The 15087-nt window shown below is 48.7% G+C and overlaps 1 protein-coding gene across 1 annotated transcript in view; it reads right to left on the bottom strand.

Annotated features, from left to right (window-relative positions):
• LOC119963175 (follistatin-related protein 5-like) overlaps nucleotides 1-15087 on the bottom strand; it is an 877034-nt gene that overhangs the window by 275566 nt on the left and 586381 nt on the right. The window contains 1 exon segment of the mRNA XM_038791890.1: nucleotides 6144-6310. Coding sequence (XP_038647818.1) covers nucleotides 6144-6310 — 167 coding nt within the window.

A 15087-nucleotide genomic window follows, 5' to 3' on the forward strand; every position in this document is an offset into this window, starting at 1 on the left:
GATGAGCTTCAGAAACCAAGTCATTTATGCTTGAAGGAATATCTGATTCCCTGTCACTAGTTGACGCTATGTGTTCAGACGTTGCAACTACAGGCAGTACAGATACCGGAACAAGGAAGCCAGAAGAAATATTGGGCCTGGGTTGATTAGTAATGGATGCACTTGTATTTGTCTCTACATTCAAAGTAGCTCTTCTCTGTTCTTGTAACTCGCATGTCATTGCATCATTACCATGAGCATTGTTTCTTGCTTCTTGATTATTTGTTGCAGAACTGGATATTGATGTGGATTGTGCTTGTGGTATTATAAACTCTGTAATAGGCCTGCATCGCTTGGCTGATTCCTTCCTTTCTGCTTCTTTTTGTTCTTTGCGTTTTAATGACCCAGATTTATGCTTTTTCTTTTCCATGCTGGTAGGGGTAATATTCCTGAAATAAAAACTTAATTAAAAATAGCCCACATTGGGAAAAATGAATATTGATGATTGCAAGAATAACTTGAAGGAACGCTAGATAAACCCCTACTTGGTAAAAAATATAAAATAACTTACTTACACTTCAATAGGCTATGTTCATTAGTCAATACTACTGTGGCCTATGCAGATTCAGAAGAGGAGACAATCCACTGTCCAGTGTTCACACCAGCAAGCAACTGAGACAACTGTTGAAACTTAGAAGTTTGGTCCGACTATAGTAAGACATTAAGAATGGTCCCACGACCAAAGTTAACATGTCCAGTTTGATACCAGTGTAGTGTTACAAGTCGCAACCCTTTGAGTTTACCGATCATGGCTTATCACTTCAATATCTTTGACCTCATGATTCACGGTCAAAGGTACCGCTTCTCCTTTTCGGTGTCCTCACGACCCTATGTACTGCTTGATATCCTTTCAAGTTGCCGACCATCTCAAATCACGAACTGTAACTTTATTTTTAAATTCACACACTCTTGCTGAAAACGTGGATTTCCACTATGTCCGACCCGGGTGAACCAGCCCCCCCCCCCTCCACTCCTTTTCACATCCATTTAACAGTGCTTCGTTCCTTCATACACTGAGTGATTATTTGTTTGTTTCTTTATTGCATTTTTATTTGGTATTGCTCTTTTTAAAAACAATTATATTTTATTAAGTTAGAATACAAATCTCAGGAAAGAAGTTGGAGATTTATTTATCTAATTAATTATAATTTTTAAGGGCCCTGCAGAGATTCACGGGCCCCTTCTTGGCTCTCCGGGCCCCGGACCGATGTACCGGCTGAACCAAGACTACTGCTTGATATCCTTTGAAGTTGCCGACCATCTCAAATCACGAATTGTAACTTTATCTTTAAATTCACACACTCTTGCTGAACACATGGAATTTCCTTAATTATGCCCGACCCGGGCCCCCCTATTCCACATCCTTCCACTACCTCCCCTGCTTTGTTCCTTTTCATGCACTGCTTATTTGTGTCCTGTTCTCTTTTTTTTCTTATTCCTTTTTATTACTAAAACAGTTGTCTGTGTTTGTTTCTTTATTGCATTTTTATTTGATATAGGGGGCCCACTTCATCAGGGGCCCACTTGCCATCGGGCAAGCTGACACCCTGGCCAGTCCGACACTGCCTGTGTTCTCCCTCTTGCTACTCCGCACCTTCTTGGCCCACCTAAGCACGCACTCTCGGTCAACAAACCGGTGGAACCGCACCAGCACCGCCCGTGGCGGCTCATTCGGCTTGGGCCTCCTGGCCAGTATTCTATGAGCCCCCTTCAGCTCCAGGGGCCCCTGGAAGGACCCAGCTCCCATCAGCGAGTTCAGCAAGACGACCACATCGGCCCCCAGGTCTGACCCCTCCAGCCCCTCCGTGAGGCCCAGGATCCGCAGATTTTTCCACCTCGACCGGTTCTCCATCTCCTCGAACCGCTCCTGCCACTTCTTATGGAGCACCTCATGCATCTCCACCTTTACCGCGAGGGCCGAGGCCTCATCCTCTCTTTCGGAGCCTTGTTGTCGGAGCTCCCGGATTGCCACCCCCTGGGCTGTCTGCGTCTCCAGCAGCTTGTCAGTAGTATCCTTCAGCGATTCTAGCAGCTCCACTTTGAGCTCCCGAAAGCAGTGCTGGAGAGTCTCCTGCTGCTCCTGCACCAACCGCCTCCATTCCTCGAGGCCTCCACCGGCCGCCATCTTGTTTTTCTTCCCCCGCTTTTTCCTAGGCGCTGCCACCGCTTTTTTGCTGGCCCCACTCCTGGTCCAGACCATAGAACACTGGGGATCTGCCGCTGACACCTTCCCACGTCGGGAACCGCGACAAGGTACCGCTGGGGGCCCGAAAAAGAGCCCAAAAGTCCGTTCCTAGCGGGAGCTGCCGAACGTGCGGCTTAGCTCCGCATAGCCGCAACCGGAAGTCGACTGGTTCATACTCTGGAGCGCCGCTGCAATGTCCAGGTGGCTGTGATACATGGCTGTCTGTGATAGGGCAGCCCTGTCCTGGACTTCAGTCACCAGTTGCACAGATTGCCCTGGGTTTTTGACAACTTGGGCGGCACGGTGGCACAGTGGTTAGCACTGCTGCCTCACAGCACCAGGTTCAATTCCGACCTCGGGTGACTGTCTGTGTGGAGTTTGCACATTCTCTCCATGCGTGGTTTCCTCCTAGGCACCAGTTTCCCTCCCACAGTCCAAAGATGTGCAGGTTACGGAGATTGGCCATGCTAAATTGCCCCTTACTGTGTTTAAAGGTGAGGTGGAATTACAGGGATAGGGCGGAGAGTGGGCTTATGGTACTGATTTGGAGGATTGGTGCAGACCCGATGGGCTAAATAGCGTCCTTCTGGACGGTAGGGATTCTTGATCATTTCTGAAACCTTCACCCCCAAGGCGCTATTGGCCTGGGTGGCATGCATGGTCAGCACCACTTCCTGCTCCTGCACATGGTTGGTCTCCTCCAACTGCACTTACAGGAGCTTCATGCTTGCCAAAAATCCCTGAGGTCAGCCCGCCCCCTGACCGTCTGCCCCCTCGGGGGTTCCAACCTTTACCTGATGCACATGTGTGCTGTGCACCAGATAGTGCCCCAGGAGTCTCTTCACTCAAGTGCCCAACTGAGGTGAGTGTCACTGGGATGGTGGAGGGTGTTGGACAGGAAGTTGGTGTCTTCCCCGGACTTGAGATTTGGGGTGCCACATGATGTGGATTGAGGGCTCCCATCGCTGTCCGTGTCCTCGTTGTCGCTGCTCTCCGTTTGTGGTTGTGGTTACGGCCGGGAGTGGGGGACACCATAAGTGCCGCGCTATCCCCAGGGGCTCCTGCAAAGCACAAGACAGGACGCATGATTGGATCGCGGGCAAGGGGGAGTGGTGTGTGTTGGGTGGGGCAGGGGAGTTTTGGTGGAGAGGGGATGTGGTGTGGTGGGTGGAAGGGTGCTGGTGGTGGGGTGGGAAGTGACACACGTGCCATGTGGAACCACAACGCAGCCCGATACTAATGTCCGCCTCAGCGACTGCCCTTTCTCCGGCCCACGCCCACTGCCCTCTGTTCCACTGTGACGATGGGCCACAGGTCCAATAGTCCCTGTCCAGTCTTCTCCCTCTCAAGGCGATTATGAGCGACATTCTCTTCGGGGGAAGGGGCAGGAAATAGAAAACAAATAGTGTTAGACAGTTTGACGCATGCAGCCCAGCGAGTAGGTAGCTGGTGGCTTCAGTGGCCAGGGCAGCCAGCCATCGCGGCCGGTATGGGTGGTGGCATGTGGCGCAGTGCAGGGATTTGGCCGCCCTCCTGGGTTGGAGTTACGAGTGTGTGGGTCAGGGGCTGGTGCTAAGGGCAAAGTGCTGCCTACTCACCCTGGCCGCAGTTTGTTTTGTGCTGCTGGCCGGTCTGGTCCGTGTCGCCCACTGCGCTCACGACCTCTGCCACCTGCGTTCAGGCATCGTGAAAGGTGGCGGCTGGCAGCCTCCTTCCCACCCCGAGGTATAATGCTGTCCGTCTATCTTCCATGGCGTCCAGCAGGGTCTCGAGCTCAAGTGTATGTGAAACAGGATGTCACTCTCCTTGCTGCCATCTTGTTAGCTGAGATGAGTGTACATGGGGAGTGCAATGTGTATACATGGCTGCATACTCCAAACCCAAATGCATCCCTCTGACTCCATCCTTCACCCGACAACAATCCCCGACTTCATCTTCCATGACTGACCCCCCCCCCGACTAATCCCACAACTTCCACTCCCGACGACCATACCAACCAACAGACTACCCTGACTAAAACCCCCAATCCCACCCAACTCCCTGACTGATCCCCCCAACACCCCATAACCCAAATCAGCAGAAACTGCCGCCAACCTTCAAATCCTATTTACTTTATACAAACCTACCTTCTCCCTGGCTAGAAAGCAAGTGGACTTTTAAAATGCAATTTCTTTACAGCAGCTTGTCTTGTAAGAGGGAGTGTGTCCTCCTTGGATCTGACTGTGCTGCTCTCAACTGAAGGCCAAAGAAGTGCATGGCTCTTAACAGTTCTTACCCGGAGACGTGAAGGGATTGTCTGGACTTCCAGGTAGGTAGCCAGGAGCGGAGTAGCAAGACAACTCCAATGTTTATGGAAAAAATAGTGGCCTATTTAACATAAGGTGACGATTTTCTCTGTAATAAAATTTCAAAATCTATTCACAGGAAAGACCCACCATTCCAGGGCAGCACGGTAGCATGGTGGTTAGCATAAATGCTTCACAGCTCCAGGGTCCCAGGTTCAGTTCCCGGCTGGGTCACTGTCTGTGCGGAGTCTGCACGTCCTCCCCGTGTGTGCGTGGGTTTCCTCCGGGTGCTCCGGTTTCCTCCCACAGTCCAAAGATGTGCGGGTTAGGTGGATTGGCCATGCTAAATTGCCCGTAGTGTCCTAAAAAGTAAGGGGGGTTGTTTGGGTTACGGGTATTTACATAGATAGAATTTACAGTGCAGAAGGAGGCCATTCAGCCCATCGAGTCTGCACCGGCTCCTGGCAAGAGCACCCTACCCAAGGTTAACACCTCCACCCTATCCCCATAACCCAGTAACCCCACCCAACACTAAGGGCAATTTTGGACACTAAGGGCAATTTATCATGGCCAATCCACCTAACCTGCACATCTTTGGACTGTGGGAGGAAACCGGAGCACCCGGAGGAAACCCACGCAGACACGGGGAGGATGTGCAGACTCCGCACAGACAGTGACCCAAGCCGGAATCGAACCTGGGACCCTGGAGCTGTGAAGCGATTGTGCTATCCACAATGTTACCGTGGATACGTGGGTTTGAGTAGGGTGATCATTGCTCGGCACAACATCGAGGGCCGAAGGGCCTGTTCTGTGCTGTACTGATCTATGTTCTATGTTCTATGTTCTTGGGGTGGCATGGTGGCACAGTGGTTAGCACTGCTGCCTCACAACTCAAGGGACCTGGGTTCAATCCGGCCTCGAATGACTGTGTGGAGTTTTCACTTTCTCCCTGTGTCTGTGTCGGTTTCTTCAGCGGGTGCTCCAGTTTCGTCCCACAGTCCAAAGTTATGCAGGATAGGTGGCTTAACCATGCTAAATTGCCCCTTAGTATCCAAGGGTAGGTGGGGTTATTGGGTTTACGGGGATAGGGTGGAGGTGTGGTCTTAAGTGGGGTGCTGTGTCCAAGGGCCCGTTCAGACTTGATGGGCAAAATGGCCTGCTCTGCACTGTAAACTATGATTTCCGCGAAATCCCACACATGTGCAGTGCACTTTTTCAAGTGGGAAAGAGGTGGGAATGGAAAGAGTTTAGTATTCTAAGTCATGGATGCGTGATGTTTTGGTGCAGCGAACCGCAATTTCGTGATAGAGGGGTTCGTGACGAAAGGAAGTTGACTGCACAAAGAACAAATTTGCACTTTCAATTTAATGACATAATTTAATAATTATAATTGAATTAAATTTCAATTTTACAAAATTACACTCGCAGCTTAGAGGCCTCACTTACTATGAACTGACATCAACAAGTCATCCAATAAAATTGTGGGGTGTGTGCCCGGAAAATTGTCCACTACACTTGAAGGAAATCTTCTCCATGACTGGGTAATTGTGATTGAAAGGACAGTAAAATTGCAATGGAAACTCAATGCTTCACAAAGTAGAGAAACATTTATCTCAGACAAATGTATTACTTACACTGATATCTTCGAGATCCAAATTGTTGAGAATAATGTTGTTGCGTTTCCAAATTATTGGGGGCCTCAGGATTCCATGAATTGAGCATGTCAGAACTACACTTTGTCCCACTGTTGCCGTGGTGATACTCATTTTCTGATCTTCTGCCAGGCTCAGCTGAATCACCTCTGGAAGAGTGATATTGTTTGTGAGGCTAATTACCATACTTTGTCCAGAAAATCAAAACTTTCAAATGCAAGAACACAGCAAACAAGCCTTTGAAAAGACACAAGGAAACTTAAGAATTGATCAGTGTAGCATTTATTTTAAATTTCGGTAGATTATCATTTGTCAAAACATATTGCTTAAAACAGAGAGTTGCATAAACTTATAGATACATTTCACCAGTAAACAGCTCAAATCCATTTCCGAACTGAATATACTTATGAAATTATTTCATTATCGTAAATATTGTTCTGTTAAAAAAGTAACTTGGTCTTTAATTTGTGATGGTATAAAAGTGCAAACTTTGAAGGCTTATTTTGGTGAAGTTGATGCTGCAGATGTAAAAAATCATTTTAATAAGCACAGTTTATAAAGAACAAAGAATACAGAACAGGAGCAGGTCCTTCGGCCCTCCAAGCCTGCGCCGATCACGTGTTCTATCTAGACCAACTACCCGTATCCTTCTATACCCCGTCTGTTCATGTGTCTATCCAGATTAGTCTTAACATCACTAATGTATGTGCCACAACCACCTTACTTGTCAGTGCATTCCTTTGTGTAAAAAGCTTCCCCCGCACATCTTCACTGAACCTTTCCCCCTCCTCACCTTAAACTTGTGACCCCTTATAATTGTCATTTCCACCCTGGGAAAAAGCCTCTAACTGTTCACCTTATCTATACCCGTCATAATTTTATAAACTTCTATCAGGTCGCACGTCAGCCTCCGTCTCTCTTGGGAGAACAATTCTAGTTTATTCAATCGCTCCACATAGCTAATACCCTCCATACCAGGCAACATCATGGTAAACCTTTTCTGTACTCTTTTCAAAGCCTCCACGTCCTTCTGGTAGTGTGGTGACCAGAATTGGACACAGTATTCCAAATGTAGGCTAACCAACATTCTATATAACTGTAACATAATTTTCGAGCTTTTATGGATGCCATAATAATAATAATCAGTCATTGTCACAAGTAGGCTTCAATGAAGTTAGTGTGAAAAGCCCTGAGTCGCCACAGTCCGGCGCCTGTTCAGGGAAGGCAGTACGAGAATTGAACCCGCGCTGCTGGCCTTGTTCTGCGTTACAAGACAGCTGTTTAGCCCACTGTGCTAAACCAGCCCCATATGCTTTCTTTACCACCATGCTGGAACCAGCAGAGGGCAGCAGAGCAGAGCTACTGATCAGCTGTTCTGGGGAAATTTGCATACGTGCAGTGCGGTCAGCCTAAGTCGAAGGTGAACCTGCGAAGAAGACCCAAGGAGTTTGAGTAAAGGCAAGCAACCAGCAGAGGGCAGCAGAGCAGAGCTACTGATCAGCTGTTCTGGGGAAATTTGCATACGTGCAGTGCGGTCAGCCTAAGTCGAAGGTGAACCTGCGAAGAAGACCCAAGGAGTTTGAGTAAAGGCAAGCAACCAGCAGAGGGCAGCAGAGCAGAGCTACTGATCAGCTGTTCTGGGGAAATTTGCATACGTGCAGTGCGGTCAGCCTAAGTCGAAGGTGAACCTGCGAAGAAGACCCAAGGAGTTTGAGTAAAGGCAAGCAACCAGCAGAGGGCAGCAGAGCAGAGCTACTGATCAGCTGTTCTGGGGAAATTTGCATACGTGCAGTGCGGTCAGCCTAAGTCGAAGGTGAACCTGCGAAGAAGACCCAAGGAGTTTGAGTAAAGGCAAGCAACCAGCAGAGGGCAGCAGAGCAGAGCTACTGATCAGCTGTTCTGGGGAAATTTGCATACGTGCAGTGCGGTCAGCCTAAGTCGAAGGTGAACCTGCGAAGAAGACCCAAGGAGTTTGAGTAAAGGCAAGCAACCAGCAGAGGGCAGCAGAGCAGAGCTACTGATCAGCTGTTCTGGGGAAATTTGCATACGTGCAGTGCGGTCAGCCTAAGTTGAAGGTGGTTTGTGGAGGGGCTGTTGGCAACTGACAGTTAAACCCGAAACACTTTGTGAGTGTTTCCCACCCTACCTCCTCCTCTAACCAACCCCCCCACCCCACGGTGGTTGGGAAGCGGGAGCAGGGGCCTGTCGTGAAGGTGAGTGAGTGCCTTTAAATTTGCTTACCTTTCAGCGGGATCAGGGTTTGAGGTAATATCAGGTAAGCTCTTCCTTTCTTTTTCTTTTTCTTGTTTTTTTTTAATCTAGAGGGGATGTCAGGGAAGGCAGTACAATGCTCCTCCTGCAGAATGTTTGAGGTGAGGGACGCCGTCAGTGTCCCTGCTGATTTCATCTGTGGGAAGTGCACCCAACTCCAGCTCCTCAAAAACCGTGTTAGGGACCTGGAGCTTGAGCTGGATGAACTTCGGATCATTCGGGAGGCAGAGGGGGTCATAGATAGGAGCTTCAGGGAAGTAGTTACACCAAAGACTGGAGATAGATGGGTAACTGTAAGAGGGACTGGGAAGAAGCAGTCAGTGCAGGGACCCCCTGCGGTCGTTCCCCTGAGTAACAAGTATACCGTTTTGGATACTTGTGGGGGGGACGACTTACCAGGGGTAAGCCATGGGGTACGGGCCTCTGGCACGGAGTCTGTCCCTGTTGCTCAGAAGGGAAGGGGGGAAAGGAGTAGAACATTAGTAATTGGGGACTCAATAGTCAGGGGCACAGATAGGAGATTTTGTGGGAGCGAGAGAGACTCACGTTTGGTATGTTGCCTCCCAGGTGCAAGGGTACGTGATGTCTCGGATCGTGTTTTCAGGGTCCTTAAGGGGGAGGGGGAGCAGCCCCAAGTCGTAGTCCACATTGGCACTAACGACATAGGTAGGAAAGGGGACAAGGATGTCAGGCAGGCCTTTAGGGAGCTAGGATGGAAGCTCAGAGCGAGAACAAACAGAGTTGTTATCTCTGGGTTGTTGCCCGTGCCACGTGATAGTGAGATGAGGAATAGGGAGAGAGAGCAATTAAACACGTGGCTACAGGGATGGTGCAGGCGGGAGGGATTCAGATTTCTGGATAACTGGGGCTCTTTCAGGGGAAGGTGGGACCTCTATAGACAGGATGGTCTACATCTGAACCTGAGGGGCACCAATATCCTGGGGGGGAGATTTGTTAGTACTCTTTGGGGGGGTTTAAACTAATTCAGCAGGGGCATGGGAACCTGGATTGTAGTTTTGGGGTGCGAGAGATTGAGAGTAGAGAGGTCAGGAGCACAGTTTTGACTTCGCAGGAGGGCGGCAGTGTTCAGGTCTGTGGTTTGAAGTGTGTCTATTTCAATGCCAGGAGTATACGAAATAAGGTAGGGGAACTGGCAGCATGGGTGGTACCTGGGACTTCGATGTTGTGGCCATTTCAGAGACATGGATAGAGCAGGGACAGGAATGGTTGTTGCAGGTTCCGGGGTTTAGGTGCTTTAGTAAGGTCAGAGAAGGGGGCAAAAGAGGGGGAGGTGTGGCGCTGCTAGTCAAGGACAGTATTACGGTGGTAGAAAGGATGCAAGATGGGGACTCTTCTTCCGAGGTAGTATGGGCTGAGGTTAGAAACAGGAAAGGAGAGGTCACCCTGTTGGGAGTTTTCTATAGGCCACCTAATAGTTCTAGAGATGTAGAGGAAAGGATGGCGAAGATGATTCTGGAAAAGAGCGAAAGTAACAGGGTAGTTGTTATGGGAGACTTTAACTTTCCTAATATTGACTGGAAAAGATATAGTTCGAGTACATTGGATGGGTCGTTCTTTGTACAATGTGTGCAGGAGGGTTTTCTGACACAATATGTTGACAGGCCAACAAGAGGTGAGGCCACTTTGGATTTGGTTTTGGGTAATGAACCAGGCCAGGTGTTAGATCTGGAGGTAGGTGAACACTTTGGAGACAGTGACCACAATTCGGTGACCTTTACGTTAGTGATGGAAAGGGATAAGTATACCCCGCAGAGCAAGAGTTATAGCTGGGGGAAGGGCAATTATGATGCCATTAGACATGACTTAGGATGTGTTGGTTGGAGAAGTAGGCTGCAAGGGTTGGGCACACTGGATATGTGGAGCTTGTTCAAGGAACAGCTATTGCATGTTCTTGATAAGTACGTACCAGTCAGGCAGGGAGGAAGGGGTCGAGCGAGGGAACCGTGGTTTACCAAAGAAGTGGAATCTCTTGTTAAGAGGAAGAAGGAGGCCTATGTGAAGATGAGGCGTGAAGTTTCAGTTGGGGCGCTTGATAGTTACAAGGAAGCGAGGAAGGATCTAAAGAGAGAGCTGAGACGAGCAAGGAGGGGACATGAGAAGTCTTTGGCAGGTAGGATCAAGGAAAACCCAAAAGCTTTCTATAGGTATGTCAGGAATAAAAGAATGACTAGGGTAAGAGTAGGGCCAGTCAAGGACAGTGGTGGGAAGTTGTGTGTGGAGGCTGAGGAGATAAGCGAGATACTAAATGAATACTTTTCATCAGTATTCACTCAAGAAAAAGATAATATTGTGGAGGAGAATGCTGAGACCCAGGCTATTAGAATAGATGGCATTGAGGTGCGTAGGGAAGAAGTGTTGGCAATTCTGGACAAGGTGAAAATAGATAAGTCCCCGGGGCCGGATGGGATTTATCCTAGGATTCTCTGGGAAGCCAGGGAAGAGATTGCTGAGCCTTTGGCTTTGATTTTTAGGTCATCATTGGCTACAGGAATAGTGCCAGAGGACTGGAGGATAGCAAATGTGGTCCCTTTGTTCAAGAAGGGGAGTAGAGATAACCCCGGTAACTATAGGCCGGTGAGCCTAACGTCTGTGGTGGGTAAAGTCTTGGAGAGGATTATAAAAGATACGATTTATAATCATCTAGATAGGAATAATATGATTAGGGATAGTCAGCATGGTTTTGTGAAGGGTAGGTCATGCCTCACAAACCTTATCGAGTTCTTTGAGAAGGTGACTGAACAGGTAGACGAGGGTAGAGCAGTTGATGTGGTGTATATGGATTTCAGTAAAGCGTTTGATAAGGTTCCCCACGGTCGGCTATTGCAGAAAATACGGAGGCTGGGGATTGAGGGTGATTTAGAGATGTGGATCAGAAATTGGCTAGTTGAAAGAAGACAGAGAGTGGTAGTTGATGGGAAATGTTCAGAATGGAGTTCAGTTACGAGTGGCGTACCACAAGGATCTGTTCTGGGGCCGTTGCTGTTTGTCATTTTTATAAATGACCTAGAGGAGGGCGCAGAAGGATGGGTGAGTAAATTTGCAGACGACACTAAAGTCGGTGGAGTTGTAGACAGTGCGGAAGGATGTTGCAGGTTACAGAGGGACATAGATAAGCTGCAGAGCTGGGCTGAGAGGTGGCAAATGGAGTTTAATGTGGAGAAGTGTGAGGTGATTCACTTTGGAAAGAATAACAGGAATGCGGAATATTTGGCTAATGGTAAAATTCTTGGTAGTGTGGATGAGCAGAGGGATCTCGGTGTCCATGTACATAGATCCCTGAAAGTTGCCACCCAGGTTGATAGGGTTGTGAAGAAGGCCTATGGTGTGTTGGCCTTTATTGGTAGAGGGATTGAGTTCCGGAGCCATGAGGTCATGATGCAGCTGTACCAAACTCTGGTACGGCCGCATTTGGAGTATTGCGTACAGTTCTGGTCGCCTCATTATAGGAAGGACGTGGAAGCTTTGGAACGGATTGCAGAGGAGATTTACCAGGATGTTGCCTGGTATGGAGGGAAAATCTTATGAGGAAAGGCTGATGGACTTGAGGTTGTTTTCGTTAGAGAGAAGAAGGTTAAGAGGTGACTTAATAGAGGCATACAAAATGATCAGAGGGTTAGATAGGGTGGACAGCGAGAGCCTTCTCCCGCGGATGGAGGTGGCTAGCACGAGGGGACATAGCCTTAAATTGAGGGGTAATAGATATAGGACAGAGGTCAGAGGTGGGTTTTTTACGCAAAGAGTGGTGAGGCCGTGGAATGCCCTACCTGCAACAGTAGTGAACTCGCCAACATTGAGGGCATTTAAAAATTTATTGGATAAGCATATGGATGATAAGGGCATAGTGTAGGTTAGATGGCCTTTAGTTTTTTTTTCCATGTCGGTGCAACATCGAGGGCCGAAGGGCCTGTACTGCGCTGTATCGTTCTATGTTCTATGTTCTATGTTCTATGTGTTGCCACTTTTAAGGATCTGTGGGCCTGGAGGTTCAGGTTGTTCAGGTGTGTCTATGCTCCTGATGGTTTTGCCATTTATTTTATAGCTCCCACTTGAATTGGATCTACCAAAATGCCCTCGTATTTGTCTGTGTTAAATTCCATCTGCCATTTCTCCGCCCAATTTTGCAGCCTATGTATGTCCGGCTGTATTCTCTGACAATCTTTATCATAGAGTCACAGATGTTTACAGCATGTAAACAGGCCCTTAGGCCCAACTTGTCCATGCTGCCAAGTTTCTATCACTAAGCTAGTCCCACTTGCCCGCGTCTGGCCCATATCCCTCTTTACCCACCCTGCCCATGTAACTGTCTAACTGTTTCTTAAAGGAAAAAATTGTACCCGCCTTTACAACTTCAGTTCGTTCCAGATGCTCACCACCCTCTGTGTGAAAGAATTTCCCCTCTGGTCTCTTTTGTATCTCTCCCCACTCACCTTAAACCGATGCCCTCTAGTTCTGGACTCCTCTACCCTTGGGAAAAGATGTTGACTATCTATCTTATCTATGCTCCTTATTATATTAGAGACCTCTATGTAAGATCGCCCCTAAGCCTTCAACGCTCCAGGAAAAATTGTCCCAGCCGATCCAGCCTATCCTTATAACTCAGACCATCAAGTGCTGGTAGCATCTTCGTAAATCTCTTCTGCACTCTTTCCAGTTTAACAATATCCTTCCTATAATAAGGTGACCAGAACTGAACACAGTATTCCATGTGTGGTCTTACCAATGTCTTGTACAACTTCATCAAGACGTCCCAACTTCTTTATTCAATATTCTGACCAATAAAACAGCATGCAGAATGCCTTCTTCACCACCCTGCCCACCTGCGACTTTACCTTCAAGGAGCTATGAACCTGCACCCCTAGGTCTCTTTGTTCTGTAACTCTCTCCCACGCCTACCATTAAGTCAGTAGGTCCTGCCCTGATTTGATCTACCAAAATGCATCGTCTCACATTTATCCAAATTAAACTCCATCTGCCATGCATCGGCGCACTGGCCCAATTGATCAAGATCCTGTTGCAATCTTATTTTTTTTAATGTATTCTATTACAAACATGTATCACAGAAGGTTACAGCAAATAAACACCCCAGGAATCATACTACCCAATAATCAACTATACAGTCTGTACAGATTTTACCTTTTTCACTCTCCTCCCTCCCCTTCCCCCCACCCACTCCCCACCCCCCTACGATGAACAACTTCTCACACACGGTCACAAACATCCCCCCCACATTTTCTCAAACCCCCCTGCTGAGCCCGTTAACTCATACATGATCTTCTCCTACTGCAGGAAGTCGTACAGGTCACCCAAACATACCACTACCCCCGATGGCGATACCCACTCCAGCAAAATCTGCCGCCGTGCAATCAGAGAGGTAAAGGCCATGACATCGGCCTTCATCCTCTCCATAAGCTCCGGCTTCTCAGAAACCCCAAATATCGGCACCAAAGGCTCCAGATCCACCTCCTCCTCCACGACCCTAGCTAAGAGCGTGAACACTCCTTCCCAGAATCTTCCCAACTTTTCGCAACTCCAAACATGTGCGCGTGATTCGCTAGTCGCAAATTCCTTATATAATTCCGCCAGGTACCCATCTAGCCCAGGGGCCTTCCACAACTTCATACCCCTGATACTATCCCTAACCAGGGGCTCTTCCAACGTCTGCCTCTTTGCTTCCTCCACCTGGGGAAATTCCAGCTCGTCCAGAAACTGCCCCATGTCCCCCTTCCTCTCTCCCCGGGGCTGCCTCGCTAAGTCCCTGGTAGTACTCCCTAAATGCCTCATTTATTTTCCCTGGCTCCAACACCACATCCTCAGTCCCAGTCCGTATCTTCAATATTTCACTGGACGCAGCCTGCTGCCGCAGTTGGTGCACCAGCATGCGGCTCGCCTTCTCCCCATACTCATATTGCACCCCCTTGCCTACACAATTGCTTTACCGTCCTCCCCATTGTCATCCTGTCAAACTGCCGCTGCAACTTTTTCCTCCTCACCAATCCCTCCACAATGGGCACCCTCGAATAATCCCTCCACAATCGCGCTTACTAGACCTCCTTTCCTTATCCGCACAAGCCACAAACCAAATAATTTCTCCCCAGACCATTGTCTTCAGTGCTTCCCAAAAAATGCCCCCCAACACCTCCGCTTTCTGATTCAACTCCACATACTCCTTCGTCGTCCGCACCTGATCATAAAAACCTCCACCCGCCAACAACCCCCGAATCAAACCTCCACCCCAGCCTCTGCTCTCGTCCCGTTCTAAACCGAATCTCCAGCCAGTGGGGCGCATGGTCCAAGATAACTATCCCCACATACTCTGTCCCCTCTACCCCAAAGTAAATCTCCCAACTCACTACAAAGTAGTCAATACTCGAATACACCTCCTGGACGCGTGAAAAGGAATACTCCCTTCCCCCTGGGTTCTGAAACGCCTTGAGTCCACCATACCCATCCACTCCATAAATCCCCCCCCCCCCCCAGCTCCCTCGCCATTCGTGCCCTACCTATTGACCTGGGGCTCAACCTATCCATCCTCAGCTCCATTGCACAGTGAAAATCTCCTCCCATGATCAACTGTTGCGTGGCCAAATCCGGGATCGCTGCCAGCAATCCCCTCATAAAACCCACATCATCCCAA

This window comes from Scyliorhinus canicula, chromosome 3, assembly GCF_902713615.1.
Source record: "Scyliorhinus canicula chromosome 3, sScyCan1.1, whole genome shotgun sequence".
In the NCBI taxonomy this organism is placed as follows: domain Eukaryota; kingdom Metazoa; phylum Chordata; class Chondrichthyes; order Carcharhiniformes; family Scyliorhinidae; genus Scyliorhinus; species Scyliorhinus canicula.